The sequence below is a fragment of the Cyclopterus lumpus genome, chromosome 14 (genome assembly GCF_009769545.1).
Source record: "Cyclopterus lumpus isolate fCycLum1 chromosome 14, fCycLum1.pri, whole genome shotgun sequence".
Taxonomy (NCBI): Eukaryota; Metazoa; Chordata; class Actinopteri; order Perciformes; family Cyclopteridae; genus Cyclopterus; species Cyclopterus lumpus.
In genome coordinates, this window is record NC_046979.1 from 21,245,991 (window position 1) to 21,268,898 (window position 22,908).

The following is a 22,908-nucleotide window of genomic DNA, read 5'->3' on the forward strand; positions in this document are numbered from 1 at the left end:
ATATCATGTTTTATTACTTTTAATATCGTTGCTAATATTACCCACAATATCAAGCACACTATTACTTAATTAATATTAGGTTATTATTACTTCTTGAACACTTTATGTATTTACTTTTGTTTTTAATATTATGTTACTAAATGTTACTTTTTATATTTAAATTAAAATTATGTTTTACTATATTGACCTCGAGCTTATTACTATTCTTTTTTGCACTGGCATAAGTGTCACTACAGACAGACAGCACAGTAATATCCGCTGCATCACATGTAGCTCAGTCCAGTCGGATTCTTTGAGTACCATGGTTATCTTTTCCTAAATCCTTTTGAATTATCTTAACATCTTCTCTTAACCTCATGCCGTTTTATCATTGATGTCAAGAAAAAATGGTTAGAATTAGACATCATTTATTTTACTGTTCGACCGCAGCCTGTCTCTGTCCATAACCTTTCTGATGGGCGTTATTTACGACAGTTCAGATCGGAAGCCGGCCCAGGATGCCAGCGTGTTCGCAAACTTCGGCATGGGCTCTTATTATTTTGGAAGTTCTCTGCAGACGGACACAGCGTTCCCTTCGGCACAGCAAGGCGGCCTTTCACTCACACTGCAGTGGCCGTTTTTCCCAAAGTGTAGCGTTTAGCCGTGAAATAAAACCATTCACTTCCAGACTCGGTTCAAGAGCTGACGTTCAGGTGTCCAGACAAATAATCATGTCGTCCACCGCGATGTCTCAGAGGATGGTTTGGGTGGACCTCGAGGCAAGTTCTAGGGCTAAACGGCTAGTATCTGTGTAGGTAACCTAAATGCTGTGTTGGTAAGTTTGCTAACATAAGCTAACAACACGTAGCACACCAAGCTAACCAGCTGTAGACCAGATGATGCTGGTGAGTATCAGTGTTACGTCACCTGGGGACTAACTAATGGATACCGTAAGGGAAAGCCCTCACGTGTAACTACCGCCGGTAAGATACGTTGAGCTGGCAAATGAGTTTTGAATTAGCGTCTTGCCGTCCTTTGCAGCTCATGCTAACGGTAACGTTACATGACATTGTAGCAATTATATTGAGTTACAATTATATTGAGTTACAATTATTCTAAAGATCTCTGCCAGTTGCTATTTAAAAAGGAAATGAGAAGCAAAGAGATGCTGCTGTTGAGGACCAGACGCATGTTACAGATCTATCTTTGAGAACTAAGTCTTAGTGTGTTTTTTAGATGACAGGTCTGGACATTGAGAAGGACCAGATCATTGAGATGGCCTGCATTATCACAGACTCTGACCTGAACATGTTGGCTGAGGTAATATAAACATGAACACAATTAGACTGTGGCTTCTGCCTGTCATGTTAATGAAACTCATGTTATCCATCGGCAGGGTCCCAACTTGATCATTAACCAGCCAAACGAGCTGCTGGAAGGGATGTCAGAGTGGTGTAAAGAGCATCATGGAAAGGTAAGCCTTCTTTGTGGTCATAGGCTTGGAAGAATAACAATGTAAAAATCATTATTTTTGCACAGAACTCTGGGTTGCAAATGGTACCCATTTCGCACTTTTGATAACAAAGTATTCTGCCTGTGACAACTGCCAGGAAACCATTATTTTTGCTTTCACTGTCCAAAGGACTCGTTTATCCATCCACCTTCTGTGCCAGCTTATTCATGTTGACAGTGTAACATGGGTCTGGAAACCACTTGAGCATGCAATGAGTAGATGGCAAAGAAGGTTTAGCCACTAGATAGCGCAATAAATAAAATGTATGACCCAGTAAATCTATAATTTTTACAAGTGTTGTTTGTATGGATTTTTAAAAAACAAGGTATGCTGTGTTGGGAGGTGTATTTTCTTTTTTTTTTTTTTTAGATCCTCTCTCAAACTCATTTATTCCTCGCCGCTCCAATAGTTTCTCAGTTGAATCTAATAATTTGTGAGTTGTCATTGCCATGTTATAGCCTTGAGTGTTTCCTATTAATTTTCGAGACCGTCAGTTTCATAATGAACTGACAATATTTGTACACATCAATCTCCCCTCATGGAACCGCGGAATACATATATTCCTACCAATGTGTTCAAACTATTCTAATGATTCACAGGTTATGGTAATGCACCAAGCTATGCTACCAGTGAGCCAGAAAGGCAGACAAGAAGATTTCTAGCAAGTGTTTTATAGACTGTATCTGTTAAAAATCTTAAGTGATGTATGTGTGTAATGTGTGTTTGTCTCAGTCAGGACTTACACAGGCTGTAAAGGACAGTAAAATCACCCTGGAACAAGCGGAGTATGAGTTCCTGTCCTTCGTTAGACAGCACACCCCACCTGGACAGTGTCCCCTTGCCGGTGAGTTACTTTTTAGCATTAGCTGCAGAATTGTGATTTTACTCAACTATGATTGCTCCTACAGTGATGTCCTATGATGCCCCTTCCTACAGGTAACTCTGTGCATGCGGACAAGAGGTTCCTGGACAAGTACATGCCACAGTTTATGTGTCACCTTCACTACAGAATCGTTGATGTTAGCACCATTAAGGAGCTTTGCAGGTCAGTATTTGTGTGGCTGTTTCCCAAAATTGCATAAGGATTTGTATATTTTTCACATTAGTCTTTCACCATTTTCTCAAGTACAGCTCATCTCATTAAAGCCTTGTTATTAACGCAACCCCCACAAATGATCTTCCATTCATTAGTTTGCAAGTCAAAGGCCTAGTTTTAATATTTCAGTGCTGAGTAGCTTTTGTAACTTTGATTGTGTCTCAGTGCATTAGAAGAAATTTTGGATAGTACCCTCATTCAATGTGACTATATTTAAGGTAAATGTGGGCTCTTTTTTTGTTCTATGAATGCTTACAGACGGTGGTTTCCAGAGGAATACAAAATGGTGCCTCACAAGAAAGCAGCCCACAGGTAAACAATAAAATATTGTGGGTTTTTTTTCTACTACGGTTTTACTTTTGCACCTTTGGCCTTTGTTGCTGTCAATTATGAAAAACTACTCAAAGTGATTGCTGAGATCTTTGAACACTTCACTACAACAAAGTCAGACAGGACAAACACAATCAGTCAGGATAATCGGAGAGGTTGGAAGCAAAACAGCAGTTTATCCAGATAATCTCAACCATTTTTTTTGAAGGTCAAAATGAAAGTAGAGTTAAAAGTTGAAGCAGGAGGTCTGTAAAAATGTGATACATTTTTCTCGTGCAACTTTTTTCCCTCTTTAATATCAGTTGAAATATACTGGGGCTTTGTTTAAGACCTGTACAGTTGTGTTTCTTGTCTCAGCTGACTTGTTTGTAGTGATATTGTCATGCTATAAGATTTCAGCAATTAAGCTGGTAAGGATAAAGAACATATCTGGTATCAAAACTTGCGAAAATAAGTTCCAATGTATCAAAAGGATCCTTTCAGCTTACTTATAAGGTTCAAAGGAATATAAATAATTAAATAAAAATCGTCAAACTGTGGTTTCCTCCTCAGAGCCTTGGATGACATCCTGGAGAGCATTAAAGAGCTGCAGTACTACAGAGCCAACGTCTTCAAGGCCTCAGATGAGAAGAAGCCCAAGTTTGTGGAAAACCAAGGCAGCAGTAACAGTTAACACTTTTGAAGGAGGCTATGGAACCTTCACTGTTGTGTTCCCTTATTTCTTCAAGAAAGCAGTTTTCCCAATCAATTCAATTTATGTGCTCGTTTTCATTGATTAATTTTAATTTATATTTAGCTGCCCAATGATCCTTTGTTAAAGTATTAGCCTTGAGTTAAATGAAGAAGTTTCATCAAGGGAAGCAAGATTCATATATAGAAGTTGTGAATGCATCAGGTTTTCATTAAAATTACATGAAACTGGAAAATCTGCGAGCGGTCCTTCTGTGTGGAGTTTGCATGTTCTCCCCGTGGCAGCGTGGGTTCTCTCCGGGCTCTCCGGCTTCCTCCCACAGTCCAAAGACATGCTGCAGGTTAATTGATCTCTAAATGTCCCATAGGTGTGAATGTGAGAGTGAATGGTTGTATGTCCCTACATGTGCCCTCGATGGACTGGCGGCCTGTCCAGGGTGTCCCCTGCCTTCGCCCTATGTCAGCTGGGATAGGCTCCAGCGCCCCCGCGACCCTAATGAGGATAAGCGGTATTGAAAATGGATGGATGGATGGAAAATCTGCTGTTCTGAAAGCTTTCTTTTAATCAAATCATGGAAGCAATGTATTTTTTCACAAAATCCACCTTTGAGCTATTCTTTGCCTGAGATGTCTGTTGGGAGCCTAAAAGGTGAACACACAGCCCTAAGCAGTAAAGTGATGAAAGCATTCAGTTTGAATGAAATCTGATTTTCTGAGGCATTTTCTTGAAGAAAATCATGTAAACTGTTTTCTTCTACAAAATACCTTTCAGCTATTCTCGGCCTGAAACGGCTTTCGGAAGCTGTAACAGGTGTGTATGGAGAACATGGAAAATAGTGGCAGCACAGCAATCAGGCAGTCAGTTTTGCAGGGTCTTTAATCAAGTCAAAACTGCAAGAAACAGAAAACCTAGCTCAATTTATTTTGTGTTGCCCAAGATTACAAATGATCCTCAGAGGGCTTTACAATCTGTACACATACGACATCCTCTGTGTCGGGACCTCACATCAGATCAGGAAAACCTTCCACTGGGAGAAAAAAGGGAAGAAACTTCGGGAGATCAAGAGGATAAACAGAAGTACAATAAATGTCATATGTACAGAATTAACAACATTATAGTTATAATAGAAAGTGTTAGTTATAATGCATTAGTAAAGTAGTATGACAGAAATGATTCATATGAGTAGTAGGCACGACCAAAAATAACATATATATATATATATATATATATATATATATAATGAAAATAAAAGCGGCAATGGTATTGGCAATCCAGATAAAACCACGATCCATTTACCTGTGATGCGAGAAATATAGCAGCATATCAAGGGGCTGGACCAGGGCAAACCTGATTCAGCCCTAACTATAAGCACTATTAAAGAGGAAAGTCTTAAGTCTATTCTTAAATGAGGTGACTGTGTCTGCCTCCCGGACTGAAAGTGGAAGCTGGTTCCATAAAAGAGGAGCTTGATAACTGAAGGCTCTGGCTCCCATCCTACTTTTTAGGACTCTAGGAACCACAAGTAGCCCCGCATTTAGTGAGCACAGCTCACTAGTGGGGCAATATGATACTACAAGCTCCTTAAGTTATGATGGTGCATCACCAATCAAGGCTTTGTAGGTGAGGAGAAGAATTTTAAATGTGATTCTTGATTTTACAGGGAGCCAGTGCAGAGCAGCTAATACAGGAGTAATGTGATCTCTTTTCTTAGTTTTTGTGAGTATACGAGCTGCAGCATTCTGGATCAACTGGAGGGATTTAAGAGACTTATTAGAGCAGCCTGATAATGAGGAGTTGCAGTAATCTAGTCTGGAAGTAACAAACGCGTGAACCAGCTTTTCTGCATCTTTTTGAGACAAGATATGCCTGATTTTTGAAATGTTACGTAGATGAAAAAATGCAATCCTTGAGATTTGCTTAACATGGGAGTTAAAGGACAAATCTCGGTCAAAGATAACGCCTAGATTCTTTACAGTGGTGTTGGATGCCAGGGCAATGCCATCTACAGAAACCACATCACCAGATAATTGATCTCTGAGGTGTTCAGGGCCCAGTAAAATAACTTCAGTTTTGTCTGAGTTTAACATCAGGAAGTTGCAGGTCATCCATGTTTTTATGTCTTTACGACATTCTTGAATTTTAGAGAGCTGGTTGGTCTCTTCTGGCTTGATTGATAGATATAATTGAGTATCATCTGCATAACAATGCAAGTTTATAAGGAAGCATATATAAAATTGGTCAAAGCACAGAACCTTGTGGAACTCCGTGATTAACGTTGGTGGTCATTGAGGCTTTATCGTTTACAAATTGAGATCGATCTGATAAATATGATTTAAACCAACTTAGTGCGGTACCTGAAATGCCAATCGACTGATCCAGTCTCTGTAATAGGATGTCATGATCAATGTTGTTGAACGCAGCACTAAGGTCTAATAATACCAGTACGGAGATGAGTCCTTTATCTGATGCAATTAGGTAATTTGTAATGTTCACCAGTGCTGTGGTGGTTTCTAAATCCTGACTGACTCAAATAAACTATTATGATGTAGAAAGTCAAAAAACTGATTTGTGACTACTTTCTCGAGTATCTTAGATAGGAGACAGGTAGCCTAGACCAGTGTTCACAGCCATCATAAACACACAATGTGGACTTCATACGTTATGTCTACTGAGATCCTGCCGACACACACACACACTTTTTGCACAAAACAATGTCATGACAACCTATTGTAAAGAATTAGCTTGCTTTATATTCATGTTGTATTTTAAGCAATAGTGTAATTACAAAGATGTTAACATTGTTCATTGATTCTCTACGTCATAACATCAGGATCACATCAGCTCTTCTGCATTCAGACTACCAGGCCCAGTATGTATGTCCTTATAGGTCCTGGTAATGCTGTAGTTTGCTCCACCTGGAGTTGCTCGACTGATTTGCCAGTAGCTTGATTCGTCATGTTTAAATTCGACCTGTAGGTTGATTACAGAAGGTAAGTACTACTTTGATGCTTTATATCTTTACTTGATTGTCTTCTTTTCCCAGGATTCCGGTTTATTGCTCTTGCTATTCCAGCTAAAAGCTCCCAGATTTACTCCTGGTTATCCACATTTTCCAGTTTTCTGGTCTTGTGTTTTTTCTATCAAGTCTCCGTTTTCAAACATGTGCAGTTTCACCACTTGAGAGGGATTGATGCATCTACCCGAATATTTTAACTGGTGGAATCCAGTTAAAATATTCAATCCCTATGACCAACAACTTCTCTGTGAAGAACACAGAAGAAGAAAAAACAAGTACTCAATATACAAGTTAATCCAACAAGCAAAGCACCCATGACAGCTTGAGTAATAAAGCACCAGTGCCATTCTCTTTAATCTAAACATGCCGTCAACTTAACACCAGGCAATCTATTCATTATTAATATGATCTATTTCCACTTCATAATTAGTGACCAAAGACCAGGATGTACTTTTGTAGTCACCATTTACTGCTTCCACCAACATGTGATTAGCAAACAGATAGAAACAGTCACCGGACAATCAACCATAAACAAACACAAACAATTAACTATCGGCACACATAAACGTGCTACGGATTCCTGTGACGTAACGCTAATGCTCGTGCTAACCAAACTGGTGGCACGAGTGATCTTCAAAGTGGGGAAACTGCACATGTTTGAACACGGAAACCCTTAAATACAATAAATAACATTGTCAACAACTACAAAACTAAACAATAACACGACTGATCCTGCTGTCCTGGTCGTCCTTAGCTGTCCCTGACTTTATTAATATTGATGTTATTGTTACAGTGTTAATTTTTTATTTGTTATTATTTTTGTAATTTATGGTATTTTCTCTTTTATTTACTTTCTTATTTTCTTTCCTCTCCTTTCACATACGATAGCATTCACATACGACAGAGTGCACGCACACACACACACACATGCACAAGTAAGTTGCTGACTACATAATGGTATATGTCCTGTATTCACTGCTTTGTCGTCCTCTTGATGTTCTGTTTATGTATTGTCTCTTATCTTGCAAACTAAATTAAAAGTCAAGATTACCATACCAACAAATTACTGAACAAAAAAGGCAAGTTTAGCTTTCTTCTCAGTCACTATTATATTACTGTAAAAATAGGTACATAAACAGTCTTAATTCAATCCTTTTGTGTTTTATTAACATTATTGATTGACACTCAGTTTGTTGAATGATACTTTCATACATTAGCATTTAGACCATATTCTCCTGTGTGATGGACATTTGCTGTATAACACATTTCTAAATCTAAATTCAACTTAACATCTAAATTCAGAAATAAATGAAGTAACATTTCTAAATAAAAACAATAGTGAAAGTAAAGCTAATCCACATGCATGTATGTGTTGTCACATTGAAACATTACTTTCAGACACAGATGAGGAAACCTTTATTATTATTTTTTGTTTCCTGTGACTTATTTAGATGAATCACTTTACAGTAGTTTTTCATATGTTTGATATTATAAATGTCTGGCTATCCCTCAACATTCTTTCTGGTTTATTATGCTTATTTCTCTGTAACTATGAACTTATTGCCTTTATACTCAGTTATGGTACTCCCACGCTGCATCGTGAGTCATTTCCGGTACAACACTGCTCGTTTTTTCAGAGGGAGAAGAGTTGTGCATATTTCTTTGGGAGCGGCCTTTCTGCTCTTCCTCCTCTGTGTTTGCGTCAAGCCACTAGCTTCAAGCAAGTAACACACCGGAAGTTAGGCCAGTTTGCATTCAAAATAAAAGCATAAACAGACTATACTTTAGGATGCAATGGGAAACGAGAATACAATTACCTTAAATTAAGTGGAATTCGGATATATACACAAATGTGGGGGGCACATTTATTTAACTGAAAGAGTGTGTGATATACAGTTATACAGGAAGACTAATTGGAGAATAACCCGTCCGGCTGCATCACCACCTGTCTGGCACCACACTCGACTGTAAGGCTCTTCAGATATCTCCAGAACGGAGCTCTGCACATGGAGACCTGTACAGCTGGGTGGCCAACAGGATCATCAGAGACCCCAACCATCCAGCTACCAGGGGCGTCTCTAGACCCCCTGGGGGCCCTAGGCAAGAAGGACCATGGGGCAAAAACATAATTCCAAATACAAATTAGCACCAGTTTAGACAGACTGAACTGACAGCAGAATTGATTTGATGCTGGTATCAGTTTTAACATTTGACAACAAATGCTTTATTCTGGGAGAAAATATCATTGGCGTTGGCAGCAAAGGACTAACTTATTGTGTGGCTATGAATGTGTTTAGAAGAAAATGGCTGAATTCACTTTACACGGAATCTGCGGAGTGTCTGCTCTCTTATGCAACGCTGTTTCATTGTGTAGCATAATGCTACGTAGCGTTAGCCACCAAAACGCACCAATCGGTTGCCGAAATTTTGCGATATGAATTTTGATATTTGGTCATTCATTTAGTTAGTGTTTGGAGCTTATATATTCTTGTAGCCCAGGTTCTGCTGTTTAATTTGATGGCTATATTTGTTTGTGATCAGTGTTCGTATGAAGCTTATTTGTTGTTAAATGTTTTGATTTGCACCCGGGCTCAAGGTGCAGTAAACTTATTTGGTGCCTGGTGGATGATGTTTGGGATAAAGTGGCAGGCTGGCTGGCAGCACTACTTGTTCATAATGTAACACACATAGCTTCCACATTCCCACTTGCCACTGTCACGTTTTTTCTTTTCATCCTCTTCTTGTTTTTTTTTTTCGTTTCGTGTGCCCAGAGTGATATGTTCGCTTCATTTTTTCATTTAGTTTGTTTGTGTTTGACCGCACGTCGATGCCGGCTAGTAAGGTGGCCCCATTAGGGAAATTCCCGACGTGTCATTGCAGTTTCTACGGGGGTTTCAAGTTGTGTCGCTGATATGGAGCGATATCAGCCGTCTGTCGGGGCCCCCTACTAGCAACTAGCCAGTGACAACTCGGAAAGGGCCATGTGGGGGCATTTCCGATGCGTTGTCATTGCAGCGTCTAAAGCGGTTCCATTATTTTGTCATTGACGTCAGCCGTCCCTCGGGGCCCCCTTCAGCTCGGGGCCCTAGGCAATTGCCTGGGTTGCCTGTTCCGTTGCGGCGCCTCTGCCTGCTACAAGCTGGCACCACCAGGCACAGGAACAGCTTCACCCGAGGGAACCCTTTTGCTGAGTTCTTGAGCAAATCCCTTTGATAAAAATGTTAGTGTCACTTTATCTTTAACTACTTTAACTTACTCTCTCAACCTGTTTACATCTCTGTAGCCTATATATGCCTTTAATGTATGACTTCTGATTTTAATAAAACAGGCCTACATCGATCACATTCCGGTTTACAATTATTGTATTTACTTTGAAATTACTGTACACTTTCTCACACATTTTGTATACGTTTATTTTATATTAATTTTCTTATTTACTTATGGAATTTTCTTTTCATTAACATTGTTGCCTGCGATCTAAGCTTTTTTCTAAGCTTTTCATTGCCAGAGACTGCTTCTTGCTGAGGATATAGAACATTTTTACAATAAAGAAACTTGAAAATTTGTTGGTGAATGTTCACATTAAATTAGCATACACGTGCATATGTGAAGGCCGAGATGTTGTAAACATAATTATCAAGATAAATACTATTTTGATTATAACAAATTACCTTTCACTGTTTTTCCTTTCATCTGTTCAGTGGTTTATCCACATTATTACATTATATTACATTACATGTCATTTAGCTGACGCTTTTATCCAAAGCGACTTACAATAAGTGCATTAAACCATGAGTCCAAACTCAGAACAACAAGAATCAAGCAAGTACAATTTCTTCAATAAAGTTAAACTACAAAGTGCTATCGGTAAGAGCCATTTAAGTGCTACTAAAGTGCTACTACGGCGCTACCTTCCCTATTCAAGATATAGTCGAAAAAGATGTGTTTTTAGTTTGCGACGGAAGATGTAGACTCATGCTATTAGGCCGGACTTTCCAAATGTGCTTTTGTAGTCATAATACAAAAACACAATGAACAGAAGGAAACCTATTTGTAAATCACTATAAAGCTAACGGAACATGCAGGACCATGTTGTTTTAGGGAACCTACAATAGCATCACCTGTAAGCTGCTAGCTGTGTCCGGTGTGGGGAATCAAAAGGCCTTTTATCTTAAGGGTCGAGACCGGTGGTCGCTGTTCTCTCCGAGTCTGTCAAACTTGACATAAGTGACATCCTTGCAGAGCACCAATGAGTGACCGTCTCGCGCTTCTGTCAATGCATTGGTTGGTTACTGGAAAATATTGTTCCATACTCCCATTGACCCTCCTACCGCTGGAACAGCTGCTTCAAGCCAGACAGAAGATAGACGGACACTACCGGAAGTAACCCCACTTCTTTCAAATTAAAGGAAGAAAAACGTACCATATTGGGTGGAAAGGACAATACTCGGTAGATTAGAACATGATCAATGTAATTGAACGACATAATTTGATAAAACTCGAAAACGCTAATTCAATGTCTTATTACTTTGTTCGAATATGGAGACTGTATTTTGAAATGCGCCACCGGATGAGTTATTTTGTATGACATCTAACTTAACGCTGATGTGGCTATACAAAACATATTAGAGCACAGATTCGCGTTTAAATCCAACTCCTTCGACAGCTTTCACGAGACGCCTGTACCATTTGTAGACTTTGGAGCCAAGTCACGGGATTAAACATAAACATATATATATATATATATATATACTCACATAATATATTATATGTATATATATATATATATAGTTTCGCTGCCTGTCGTTCCCTCTGGTCACTTGGACACTCCTTCATTTTTGTTCGCTGGATGTGGACCGAGTTCAGCCGGGATCCCAGCAGACAATCCCTGGTGGTTTGGTAAGTTAGGGCGACATGTTTTTTTCTCGCTAATGATCGATTCATGTGTGTTCCTGTTTAAAAACGCACAATGGCGATAAAGACATCTGTTGTTTTTGTTGCGTGAGGGACTCTGGCTGTTCTTAAAAAAGCAACCCACAGAAGACAATAGGAGGTAGTTAGAGGACGGTGCCTTACTAACAGCAATATGTCCACGTTGTCGTCAACACGAGCACGCAGACTGCACAGGACCCCAACATGGCTATAGAGTTAACCAGTGCAGCTTAACCTGAGCCTAACCATGATCCCAACATGGTCATATAGTTAACCAGTGCAGCTTAACCTGAGCCTGACCATGATCCCAACATGGCCATATAGTTAACCAGTGCAACTTAACCTGAGCCTAACCATGATCCCAACATGGCCATATAGTTAACCAGTGCAGCTTAACCTGAGCCTAACCATGATCCTAACATGGTCATATAGTTAACCAGTGCAGCTTAACCTGAGCCTGACCATGATCCCAACATGGCCATATAGTTAACCAGTGCAGCTTAACCTGAGCCTAACCATGATCCCAACATGGTCATATAGTTAAACAGTGCAGCTTAACCTGAGCCTGACCATGATCCCAACATGGCCATATAGTTAACCAGTGCAGCTTAACCTGAGCCTAACCATGATCCCAACATGGTCATAGAGTTAACCAGTGCAACTTAACCTGAGCCTAACCATGATCCCAACATGGCTATAGAGTTAACCAGTGCAACTTAACCTGAGCCTAACCATGATCCCAACATGGCCATATAGTTAACCAGTGCAGCTTAACCTGAGCCTAACCATGATCCCAACATGGCCATATAGTTAACCAGTGCAGCTTAACCTGAGCCTAACCATGATCCCAACATGGTCATATAGTTAACCAGTGCAGCTTAACCTGAGCCTGACCATGATCCCAACATGGCCATATAGTTAACCAGTGCAGCTTAACCTGAGCCTAACCATGATCCCAACATGGTCATAGAGTTAACCAGTGCAACTTAACCTGAGCCTAACCATGATTCCAACATGGCCATATAGTTAACCAGTGCAGCTTAACCTGAGCCTAACCATGATCCCAACATGGTCATAGAGTTAACCAGTGCAGCTTAACCTGAGCCTGACCATGATCCCAACATGGCCATATAGTTAACCAGTGCAACTTAACCTGAGCCTAACCATGATCCCAACATGGCCATATAGTTAACCAGTGCAGCTTAACCTGAGCCTAACCATGATCCCAACATGGTCATATAGTTAACCAGTGCAGCTTAACCTGAGCCTGACCATGATCCCAACATGGCCATATAGTTAACCAGTGCAGCTTAACCTGAGCCTAACCATGATCCCAACATGGTCATATAGTTAACCAGTGCAACTTAACCTGAGCCTAACCATGATCCCAACATGGCTATAGAGTTAACCAGTGCAACTTAACCTGAGCCTAACCATGATCCCAACATGGCCATATAGTTAACCAGTGCAGCTTAACCTGAGCCTAACCATGATCCCAACATGGTCATATAGTTAACCAGTGCAGCTTAACCTGAGCCTGACCATGATCCCAACATGGCCATATAGTTAACCAGTGCAGCTTAACCTGAGCCTAACCATGATTCCAACATGGCCATATAGTTAACCAGTGCAGCTTAACCTGAGCCTGACCATGATCCCAACATGGCTATAGAGTTAACCAGTGCAGCTTAACCTGAGCCTAACCATGATTCCAACATGGCCATATAGTTAACCAGTGCAGCTTAACCTGAGCCTAATCACAAAGCTACAACAAAATGTAATCAGAAGCGTGTAACGTGTAATCGAGTAACTCTTTAATTTTGCATTTAAATCATGACTAAGGACCAACATGGCATGATGAGTCAACAATAACACTCCCGAGGTAAGAGAGCAGCATGAACTAATGTCTGGGACTAAACGGACTAAAGCACAACACAATGAAACCCACCAGCGGCTCCTATAAGCATTTGAAACCAGTTCTGATGGTAAAGGCTTTCATCACTGGAGGTGAAGGACAATGCCATAGAATAATCATAGAAGCACATTCTCTGAACATAATAATCTTTAGTAAATAGCATAACACTGAACTGAGGACCCTCTGAACACCTTCAAAGACCTCCCGTGATCCTTGAACCACTTTCACAAAGAGGCCTGTTGGGCAAAGAGACCTTTGGATATCTGAAGTAATAACATCAGCATCTGTGCTGTTATTATATGTATCACATCCATGGAGCACATGAACCAAAAAGGTCCTGCCCTTTTTTGTTTCATGTAAAAGTTGAGGAATGTTCTCAGAAATACATTTGACAACAACATGCAGCAAAGAAAATATCTATTAATAAATGGGATACAAACAATAGGACAACTGTAGCTGATTATTTGTACTAACTGAAAAAAGGGCAATTTTAACGTCTGTATAATTAATTTTCTTGGCCAGTGTATAGAAAATGGCAACTGCTCTTAGTGGCCGAAACCCCGGAGGACGAGGACCGAACCGAAGTAAGGGTCGGATTTTAGGCATCATTGATGCCATCCAGGATGCAGTGGGGCCACCGAAACAAGCAGTTGCCGACCGGCGGACTGTGGAGAAAACCTGGAAACTCATGGATAAAGTTGTAAGTTTGGAGGCCTGTCTGCCAGATGGTAGTAGGCACTTTGTATGTACATGTAGAGGTGGAGCTAATGCTAATGGAGTGCACATGTGCTCTCTGATCATTTTCTGATTGTGTAATCATCCTCTAATGTTACCCATTTATAAAACGCTATGATAACTGAGTGTCTGACCAACAAGAACAGGAGATCACTGGTTCATTCAACCAGATCTAAATGAGGGGACTGGAAACATAGTATGCGTTCACACCAAAAGCGTTGCGAATCTTTCGCGCGAGTAGATCCCATGCAAGGTCAATGCACAGACGCGAATGCTGAGAATTTTCGCCGGGCGGTGCGAATGACACGAATGGCGTGATGCGAATAGAGCAAAGCTAAAAATTCGCCTCATTCGTTGAGATGCGCCGCCCATCATCACTGACGTCATGCCGTTGTTGAATCAAAGTGGCTGCTGCTACTCTAGAAGCATTGGAAGCCGCAGTATTCCAGACTGAGTCTGGGGAATTCACCGAGCTGTGTGTGCCTACGGGTGGTGTTATGAATATTCGCAACGCTTTTGGTGTGACCACAGCATTAGTGAGTTGTCGGACCAGTGTTAATACCCAGATGGAGACGTGTCAACTTTGCAATAACGACAATGAAGTAATTGTCTGACCTCAGGGACATATTAAAGTTTGCCTGTGAGCGTTAAAGCTTCATGTTCAAGAGGTCACATCAAAAATGTGCAAATCAGCATTCTGGATAAGAAACTTGGCGTGTGATCCACAACTAAATGTTGGAGCATCTAGCAAGCAGTCATCAATGGATTTCTTTGCCGCAGGTTCGCCTCTGCCAAAATCCCAGACTTCAGCTGAAAAATAGTCCACCATACATCCTGGATATATTACCTGACGCCTACCAGCACCTGCGGCTTACACTGGGCAAATATGAAGAGAATCAGAGACTCACACAGCTCAGTGAGAATGAGTACTTTAAAATCTACATCGATAGCCTCATGAGGAAATCCAAACGGGCCATCCGGCTCTTCAAAGAGGGAAAGGAAAGGATGTATGAGGAGCAGTCACAGGACAGGTGAGAGGGCATTTTCATCTTGATTTTTATTATTTTTTCTGTCTTACTTAATAGGAGCTTTTGAGATGACAATGCGAAAGGGTGACCGTACTCATGGCTAACTGATTTCACCTGGTTTGACCGTTCACATTTGTTCAGTTTGACTTTATGTAAGGTGCGGTCTGGACAGGTGAGTTTTCATTTTCTGGAGGCAGATATGTAGAGATTCAGCTGTCATGTCGATGGAGTGTTTGTTCCACCAATGGGAAGCCAGGACAGCTTCCAGACTTCGTAGTGGTGATCGTCCTGTGACGCCTTAAATGTTCTTGTTCTGATGATACCCTTTGTTCACGTCCCCTAGTTTTAAGGCTGTATGCAGTATTCTGTAGTTGAAGCATGCAGTAGATGCTGCAGGATGCCCTCTATTCAGCTGTCATTTAATATAATAATAGACAGGATGGGAGTTGTGTCTGGCATCACTGCTCCCATTTTCTTGTGTCGACAATCATGGTCACAATGGCAAGAAAAGAAATAAGCGAAGTGAAGTTTCAGCAAAACTAAATGATGCTACATTTTGTCTCTTGCTCAGCTTCGGACTTTAGGTGTGTACCATTACAGACCTTACAGATGGTAACAATTTACTCATATCCAGCACATTAAATATCGAAACTAATACTCTGGTGAATATAAAACATAGTTTTCAGAAGCAATATCTCAAAAGACCTTAACTACTTTTTTGTTCTAGGGCTCACTATATTTGAATTCAGTTGCAAGTTACTCATCTTAAATGCCATCTAATAATTGTAATTTTGGTGTACTCCAAAATTAACTTGATTAAACAGTGTACAATGATCTCAGCCACGAGTTGAGATCTCAACATGGGGTGAGGATAGAGGTGCCGGGATGACAGTGATGATGGTGATCTTAAATAAAAGGTTTGCCCATTTCACCAGGGTTACAGGAAGGACACCCAGCAGTCCTGTCCATGTTCTAATTAGCTAGATGCGACATATCAAACAAATCCGATTTGGGTTTGTGGCCTGTAACTGTCTGGCATGTCATCTTTATTTAAATCAGCCCACTGTGACAGACATGAGCCTGACTGACTTAGATTATAGAGAGTGGGAGGCCAAGATGGAGAAGTGAACGAGAGGAGAGTTAGAGGGAGAATAGAAAGCAGTAACATATTCAGCAGAAAATAAATGTTGCAGTTGCTTTTACAGTAGGCTTTATCCTATGATGCATTATACTAGAAATGTGACATTACTGTAGTTTAAGGATAGTCAAGTTGCTGACTCGAAGTTTGCCATTATTAACTCGAGCAAAATATAGTTTTGCCATTTTTGGGGTATAATACAGCAGCATTTGCTTTGAGCTTGCATGATTTCCTTGTTAACAATGACCTCAACACAATTTGATCACTTGGTAATGACTAGAGCAGCAGATGTAAGGAGATTGAGACAGGTTGAATGGGAACTACAAAGTAGTACAAATGTTTTGTATTGTAGTTAAGTACTAAAAACAATGGCTCCAAAACAGCAAAGCAAGTGGACTGCCTCACTTTAAACCAGTGTATGTTCTGGCAAGATTCAACTTGTAGTGATACTGTCCAAAAGAAAAATTATTTAGTTCTTTGTTCCTATCATTTATTAAACAGGTTGTGCAAGAGAAGAGTTCAAGATCATTTGAGTGTGAAAGGCTCCAGTGATTCTCAGGAGCTCTTTCTGGTTACCATGTGCAGGGGGAAAATCCCCAATGCGCTTTACATCCTGTTCATATATTTCCTCTCTGGTTGAGCTCTCAAATAGTCACCCAGCACATGTTTTTGATGCATCTATGCGTGTTGATAGTGTTAACAGGAAACACTACACATCGCTGCAGCATTTACAGAAAAATAATAGATTTGAGATTTTTTGTTTTTCAAAACTGAATGTCAAAGATGAATCACTTATATTTTGCATTTTTTGTTTGGTAATCATGATATTTCAAACTGCAACTCCCTTCCTCTCCATCTAAAAACACAACACTAGCTTCTGCCTCTGACATTTTAGGCAGGTTTAAACAGGCATTGTTACAAGTAGGCATACATGTCTAATTCAGGTTTGGACATCTTTCAGACCTGCATTAGATGTTAAGAGTCATGCAGGATGTGTCAGCCGACCTTATAGATGGACTCAATTCTGTTTGATTAGCAGTGAGAGAAGTGCAGAATAAGTTAAGTAACACACCCAGTCTTGTTACCATGACTACTCCTGCTTTAATAAAGATGTACCATGTACAAACCATGTAGGCGATCCTTAGTACCCCTTGTTGACACCTTTTTCATATTTTCATTTACCGGTATTTACTTATGACTATGGACTTGGATTCCATATTCCTCATTTTTATTAAAAAGTTACAAATGCAATAACGTATCCAGTCAATGTTGCATTACATGGACACATTATTGCATTACGGGCAAAAACTATTTTGTATGACTTTTCCTGGATTTAAATGTCATTGTTGACTTTATTGCATTTACTTTTATTCCATACTTTGTGGACTGGTGTTGCTGGACTCAACAAAAATCATCTGGTGAATTATGGCTTTAACATAAATAAAGAATGGTAGCAAAACATCCTCCGAGAGCAACTTCTCCCAACCATCCAAGAATAGTTTTCCAGCATTATGGAGCACCTTGTCCTAAGGCAAAAGTGATTTTGGGTTGAATTACAGAGGTCTTGGAAAAGAAGCGTCAACACTGCAAATATTAACTCTTTGCATAAACTTAATGTAATTGTCAATAAAATTCCTTGTGTTATTAAACTTTTGGCCACTGCTGTAGAAGCTTACGGTGTTGCCAATATACTGTTGGGACCCAAAATACATCTTCCATAAAACCTGGAAAGGTAGCGATCAGCTCCATTACGAGTGTCAAATGTGTTCTGTTGTGGGCTTTGCTTAGAACCGCTTACTGTAATTCTCTATTTTGATTGGTTTCCTATCTGTTGTTGTGCCCTCAGCTTAAACTGTCGTCACATACTACATGCAGACTTGAACAAATTCTTCTCTTTTAACATGTCACTTTAACAGTGGCATTCAATTTACCTCATGTTGATGATCAATATTTAGAGAGTTGCAGACTCTCATGACTTTGTGTTTCTTAGTTTTCAGAGCTTAGTTGGACTCCATTGGCTATAAAGTTTCTAAAATAAATATTTTTTATTTTTGAATCCCTGTTTCCTTGAAAGTGGTCACATAGGGACTTCCAGTAAGCGCTACAACAAGATGGACGTGTGGTGATGAGCTCCTCAGAGTCGGTTATTCAATATACCTCCTATTAATATAAAGCTGCTTATATATTATACTAAGTTGAATATGAGAGGAGGGAGATGTCAAAGGAAGTGCCTGACAAGAAAATGAATAAAAAACAAGAAAACAAGGTTGTTACCGAAGTCGGCAATCAGGAAGACGGCGGTAGAGACGACTTAGAATCAGCTGCAGGTGAAGAAGCAACCGTAGTTAACCAAAATGTGCTGCTGGAGGGCCTCACACAACTGTCTAAGGAGCTAAGAGGATTCAAACAGGATGTGAAACTGGACCTTGGTGAATTTCGAACAGATGTCAAAAAAACTATAAAGGAAGACTTTAATGACTTTAAAGTTGAAGTCATACGCGAGCTGCAGAGCCAACAATCAAGCATTGCCGAGGCATAAACCCGTATAGTAGACCTGGAATCAGCTTGCCTGGAGATGAAATACACGCTACTAACTGGTGAAACAAAATTCGAGCATGGACAACAAACTTGTTGATCTGGAGAGCCGTTCCAGGAGAAGTAATCACCATATTTACGCAGTCCCAGAAGATAAAGAAGGAAGATCGGTCATTGAATTTGTAACCGAGCTGTTTAAAAACAATCTTACGCTTACTGACGGCTTTGAACTCCAAATTCAGCGAGCTCACACAGCCCCAATCCCGAAGCCAGCTACGACCGCAACCCCCAGATCGCCGGACTGAGGATCTACGAAAGCGCCGACGAAGCTATACGGGACCTGAACAAACGTGGGATAAAGGTGTCGGTGACGGAGAGGGCGAACACCGCGACTGCGGTGGAGGAGAAGCTGAACGAGCTGTTGCCATGGAAACGTACCGACGCCACTGACAGCGCAGCCTACCAGACAGAAACTCAGCGAGTTCAGATGTAGCCCACCGCCTTAAAACTATGGACTGAAATGAAGTAACAAGATAAGTAAATACTCTAGATCCGAACCGGGTTTGCTCTTTTCTCCGCCTTTTACAAACTAAGCTGGGACAAAAGATGTCACAGACAATAGGAGAGACGGAGCCATATTTTAGTTACTTATTCTGCTAACAGCTAATTTCCAACCTGAAGACTGGAGGTTGAGTTTTTTGTTGTTGTTGCTGTTGTTGGAAAGACTTACGACTCAGTTAACTATAAATAGGAAACCGATGGAGGAAGCACTTTATGTTCGCGCCGAATATTGGACTCTCCTAGTATAGGTGGAATATCGGTTTGTAGGTATTTTTTCACCACTAGGGAGGGCCCCTACAGTAGAGAGGGACTATACCCTCCTCCCACCGACATAGAACCCAAGGGATGGCTAGTTGCACCCTTTTCTTCTGAAGTCACCTTGTTTTTTGTTAAATTAATGTTTTTTTGGTTCATTTTTTTTTCTCTTATTTTTGTTAGGGTACGAATTGCAACTTAACCTTAGAATTTGGTATAGTTGATATTTGGAGAGAGCTACATCCCACCAAAAGGGACTATACACGCTACTCTGTACCTCACAAAAGTTATGCTAGAATTGATTATTTTTTTATAAAAAGGACATCTAAAGAGTCATGGAGTGTGACATTGGCGCAGCAGATGTGTCAGACCACTGTGGAAAAATTGCTTGAATTCGAACGACAACATAAAAATACCCGTGATTCGACACTGTTACCAAAAATTAAAGAAATTAGAGACAACATAGATAAACTACTAAATACAGAGATAGAAAAAAAACAACTAGATTTCTTCAACAATCTTACTATGAGGTGGGACCAAAAGCAAATAAACTACTGGCAAAAAGACAACAGGCTTACAGGACAATCCATAAGATAAGGGATACAGTTACAAATCAAATAGCCTATGAACCCAAGGAGATTGAAAATATTTTCAGGAACTATTATTTAAATCTGTATAGTCAACCTCCATCTGCTGACAAGGAACACATTAGATCTTTTTTAGAGACATATAGCAAACGATTTACATTAGAGATATGGTTCAAATTGGTACGAAAATATAAATTAGAAGAAGAGCTCAGGCTTCTGCGATGGATAGCCTATGATAAACATTTTATTCCAGGTACTCTCGATCAGAGGTTTAAACAATGGATTCCATATGGAATAACAGCAATATGCACAGTTACTAAAGATGCAAGTGTTGTGAGTTTCCAGGAGCTGAAAGATAAATATTCATTATATAACCAGAACCACTTCAGATACCTACAATTAAGGGACTTTTTTTACAGCACAAAATTAACTTGGGGAGGAATGGCATAATTAGAACCATAATAGGAGCTTACAACTCAAAGAAATATAGGACCATATCAACTTTATATCAAATCTGATGGAAAAAATAGGAAATACAACATTTTATGTAAAACTGAAATGGGAACAGGAACTCGGTGTGAATATTACAGAGGATGAATGGTTGAATATTTGGAAGACACAACAATCCTCAACATCTGAAGAGAACATTGTTGGAAAAATACAATTAGATTCTTTATTACCCCCCAAATTACAAGCAAATGTCTGTCTATTGTTCAACCATGTTGGAGGAAATGTAGACCACTCTCATATATTTTGGCTATGCCCGGAAATTGTACAGTTTTGGGGAAATGTCCATAAGGTTACTGTCAAAATTCTAGGCTATGGCACACCTAAGTCCTGTATGTTTCTTTACTTTGGTAATATGAGATCAGATACCGTGTTAGGGGAAGACGGGTATCTGCTGAAAATTCTGCTAGCAGCTAGTAAAAAGGCTGTTACGAAGAGATGGCACATGATTGAACCACCATCACAAGATGGATGGTTGAAAATTGTGACTGATATATACATGATATGGAGGTGTTAACTCACAGAATAAGAGCTCAAGAGGAGCAATGCCGTGAGAAGTGGGCGAAATGGACAGTGTTTACACGTCAACGATAACGCAAGAAAATAATTCTTGAATGGTTATCAGGATTTATCAAGTTTTTGAGAGTACAGAGCAAACCAGACCCCCTTTATTTGTTGTTATTTTTACTTTATATATATATATATATATATATATATATATATATATGTATATGTGTATTCTATAAGTTTTCACTTGACCGGAGACAGAGGGTCACACACTACAAGATCTTTTACCAGGATGATGAGTATGTCTGGTCTTCGAACTACGTTTGGTCACAACAACACACAAGTGGTGATACGGGTGTAGTCCTGACACGTTTTCACATATTAGCCTTTTTTTTTTTTACACATCTCTACTGTTCCCCAATGTAGATCAGTCACTGTGTTACATTTATTCATACAAGCATCCATCCCCCAAGTTGCAACAACAAATGCACACACACATAGGCGAGGCAACCCCTGTGTCTTGGACACTCATTGGCTGTAGCTGTCTGACAAATCCCTCAACAGGTTCTGATATTTAGCATGCAAGATGTCTGGAATGTGTCTGTGGGGTACTGGCGAGCCTCTTGGCTTGCGACTGGACAGTTCACACATAGGAGCCGATGTGCGAACACTGAGCCAACGCGGATTTGGCTCTGATCTGGGGATTTTGTCAGGGAGCCGGACCATATAATTAGGGCTAAAGTCTTGTCGTGTGAACTAGGCTTTACCTGTGCATGGAAGTGATGTAGTTGAATTACTGAACTAAAATGAAACCGCGAATTCCTGTTAAACAAGCTTGGCACATTTCTCACCGTCTTAAATCACTTTGACATTTTAAAAGAATCTGTTATTTAATGCTCACTATATGAATCAAAAATATTTGGTTGTCCCAATCCCCTTCCATTCTATTTATTTAAAGTAGGCCTATTAAGATATTAATGAAATACTTTGTTGGCAAATTTGGTTTCCTTTGATCTCTGTTTAATGCTGTGGTATCAGTTCTGTAGAACTCACGTGTCCGTACGTTACAGCGAGCAGACAAGCTTTGAAGTGATGATGTCACACGTTCCCATTGAAGGCTTTAAAGGCCTGAGCCTGGCTGAGATGAGTTTCCAGAAAGTAGAACCACATTGAGAGGAAGTGGAGCACCAGATGAGGAAGCCAGAGCGCCTCATGAACCAAGGGGCGTGTGCGTGTGTGTCGTTGCTAGGCTTACTCACTTTTCTCTGACTAAGGTTTTCTCTCAATCCGCTGACACGCATTGTGTGGAATGGACCATGGAGTATTTGCTCTATGACTCATTGAATTGGAACCACAACGTTTACTTATTGAAGGATTACACATACAGCCATAATCACCTCAAGGTCTTTACATAACGCATTGTGACCAAGACGCATACTGAGTGGGATATTTTTAAGTGGAAAAATCAACTTGTCAGTGGACAAACTAAGTGACACTATTTTTAAATTGCCTCAAACAGTTTGTTCTGCAATTTCTTGTTTCTTATGGGCATATTACCCAAATATTCACAAATACCATGCAAA

At 40.1% G+C, this 22,908-nt stretch overlaps 2 protein-coding genes across 5 annotated transcripts in view; both read left to right on the plus strand.

Moving 5' to 3' along the window:
* The first annotated feature begins 490 nt into the window (after positions 1-490).
* Positions 491-3,844, plus strand: smfn (small fragment nuclease). Of its 2 annotated transcripts, none has more exons than XM_034550210.1 (7): positions 491-758; positions 1,216-1,299; positions 1,376-1,453; positions 2,225-2,336; positions 2,429-2,537; positions 2,847-2,900; positions 3,471-3,844. In XM_034550210.1, the coding sequence occupies exons 1-7, from the start codon at positions 498-500 to the stop codon at positions 3,589-3,591; spliced, it is 819 nt and encodes a 272-aa protein (XP_034406101.1). In that variant the 5' UTR covers positions 491-497; the 3' UTR covers positions 3,592-3,844. The 2 variants fall into 2 exon arrangements, with proteins under 2 accessions (XP_034406101.1, XP_034406103.1); XM_034550212.1 differs by lacking the exon at positions 491-758 and adding an exon at positions 795-884.
* Positions 3,845-10,999: 7,155 nt separating this feature from the next.
* The window catches only part of cblb (Cbl proto-oncogene B, E3 ubiquitin protein ligase), a 49,158-nt gene continuing 37,249 nt past the window's right edge, over positions 11,000-22,908 (plus strand). The window contains exons 1-3 of one of the 3 annotated variants that reach the window (XM_034549757.1): positions 11,000-11,524; positions 13,995-14,172; positions 14,988-15,238. In XM_034549757.1, the coding sequence (XP_034405648.1) occupies positions 14,005-14,172; positions 14,988-15,238 (419 nt within the window). In that variant the 5' untranslated portion in view covers positions 11,000-11,524; positions 13,995-14,004. The remainder of the gene's footprint in view (positions 11,525-13,994; positions 14,173-14,987; positions 15,239-22,908) is intronic. The other 2 variants (XM_034549755.1, XM_034549754.1) reach the window with 2 other exon arrangements.

Excerpts from the sequence above, each read along its gene's own strand:
- smfn (XM_034550210.1), top strand. The coding sequence starts at position 498 with ATGCCAGCGTGTTCGCAAACTTCGGCATGGGCTCTTATTATTTTGGAA. Across the intron at positions 759-1,215 it reads TGGTTTGGGTGGACCTCGAG|ATGACAGGTCTGGACATTGA; the intron begins GCAAGTTCTAGG and ends TGTGTTTTTTAG. Across the intron at positions 2,538-2,846 it reads ACCATTAAGGAGCTTTGCAG|ACGGTGGTTTCCAGAGGAAT; the intron begins GTCAGTATTTGT and ends GAATGCTTACAG.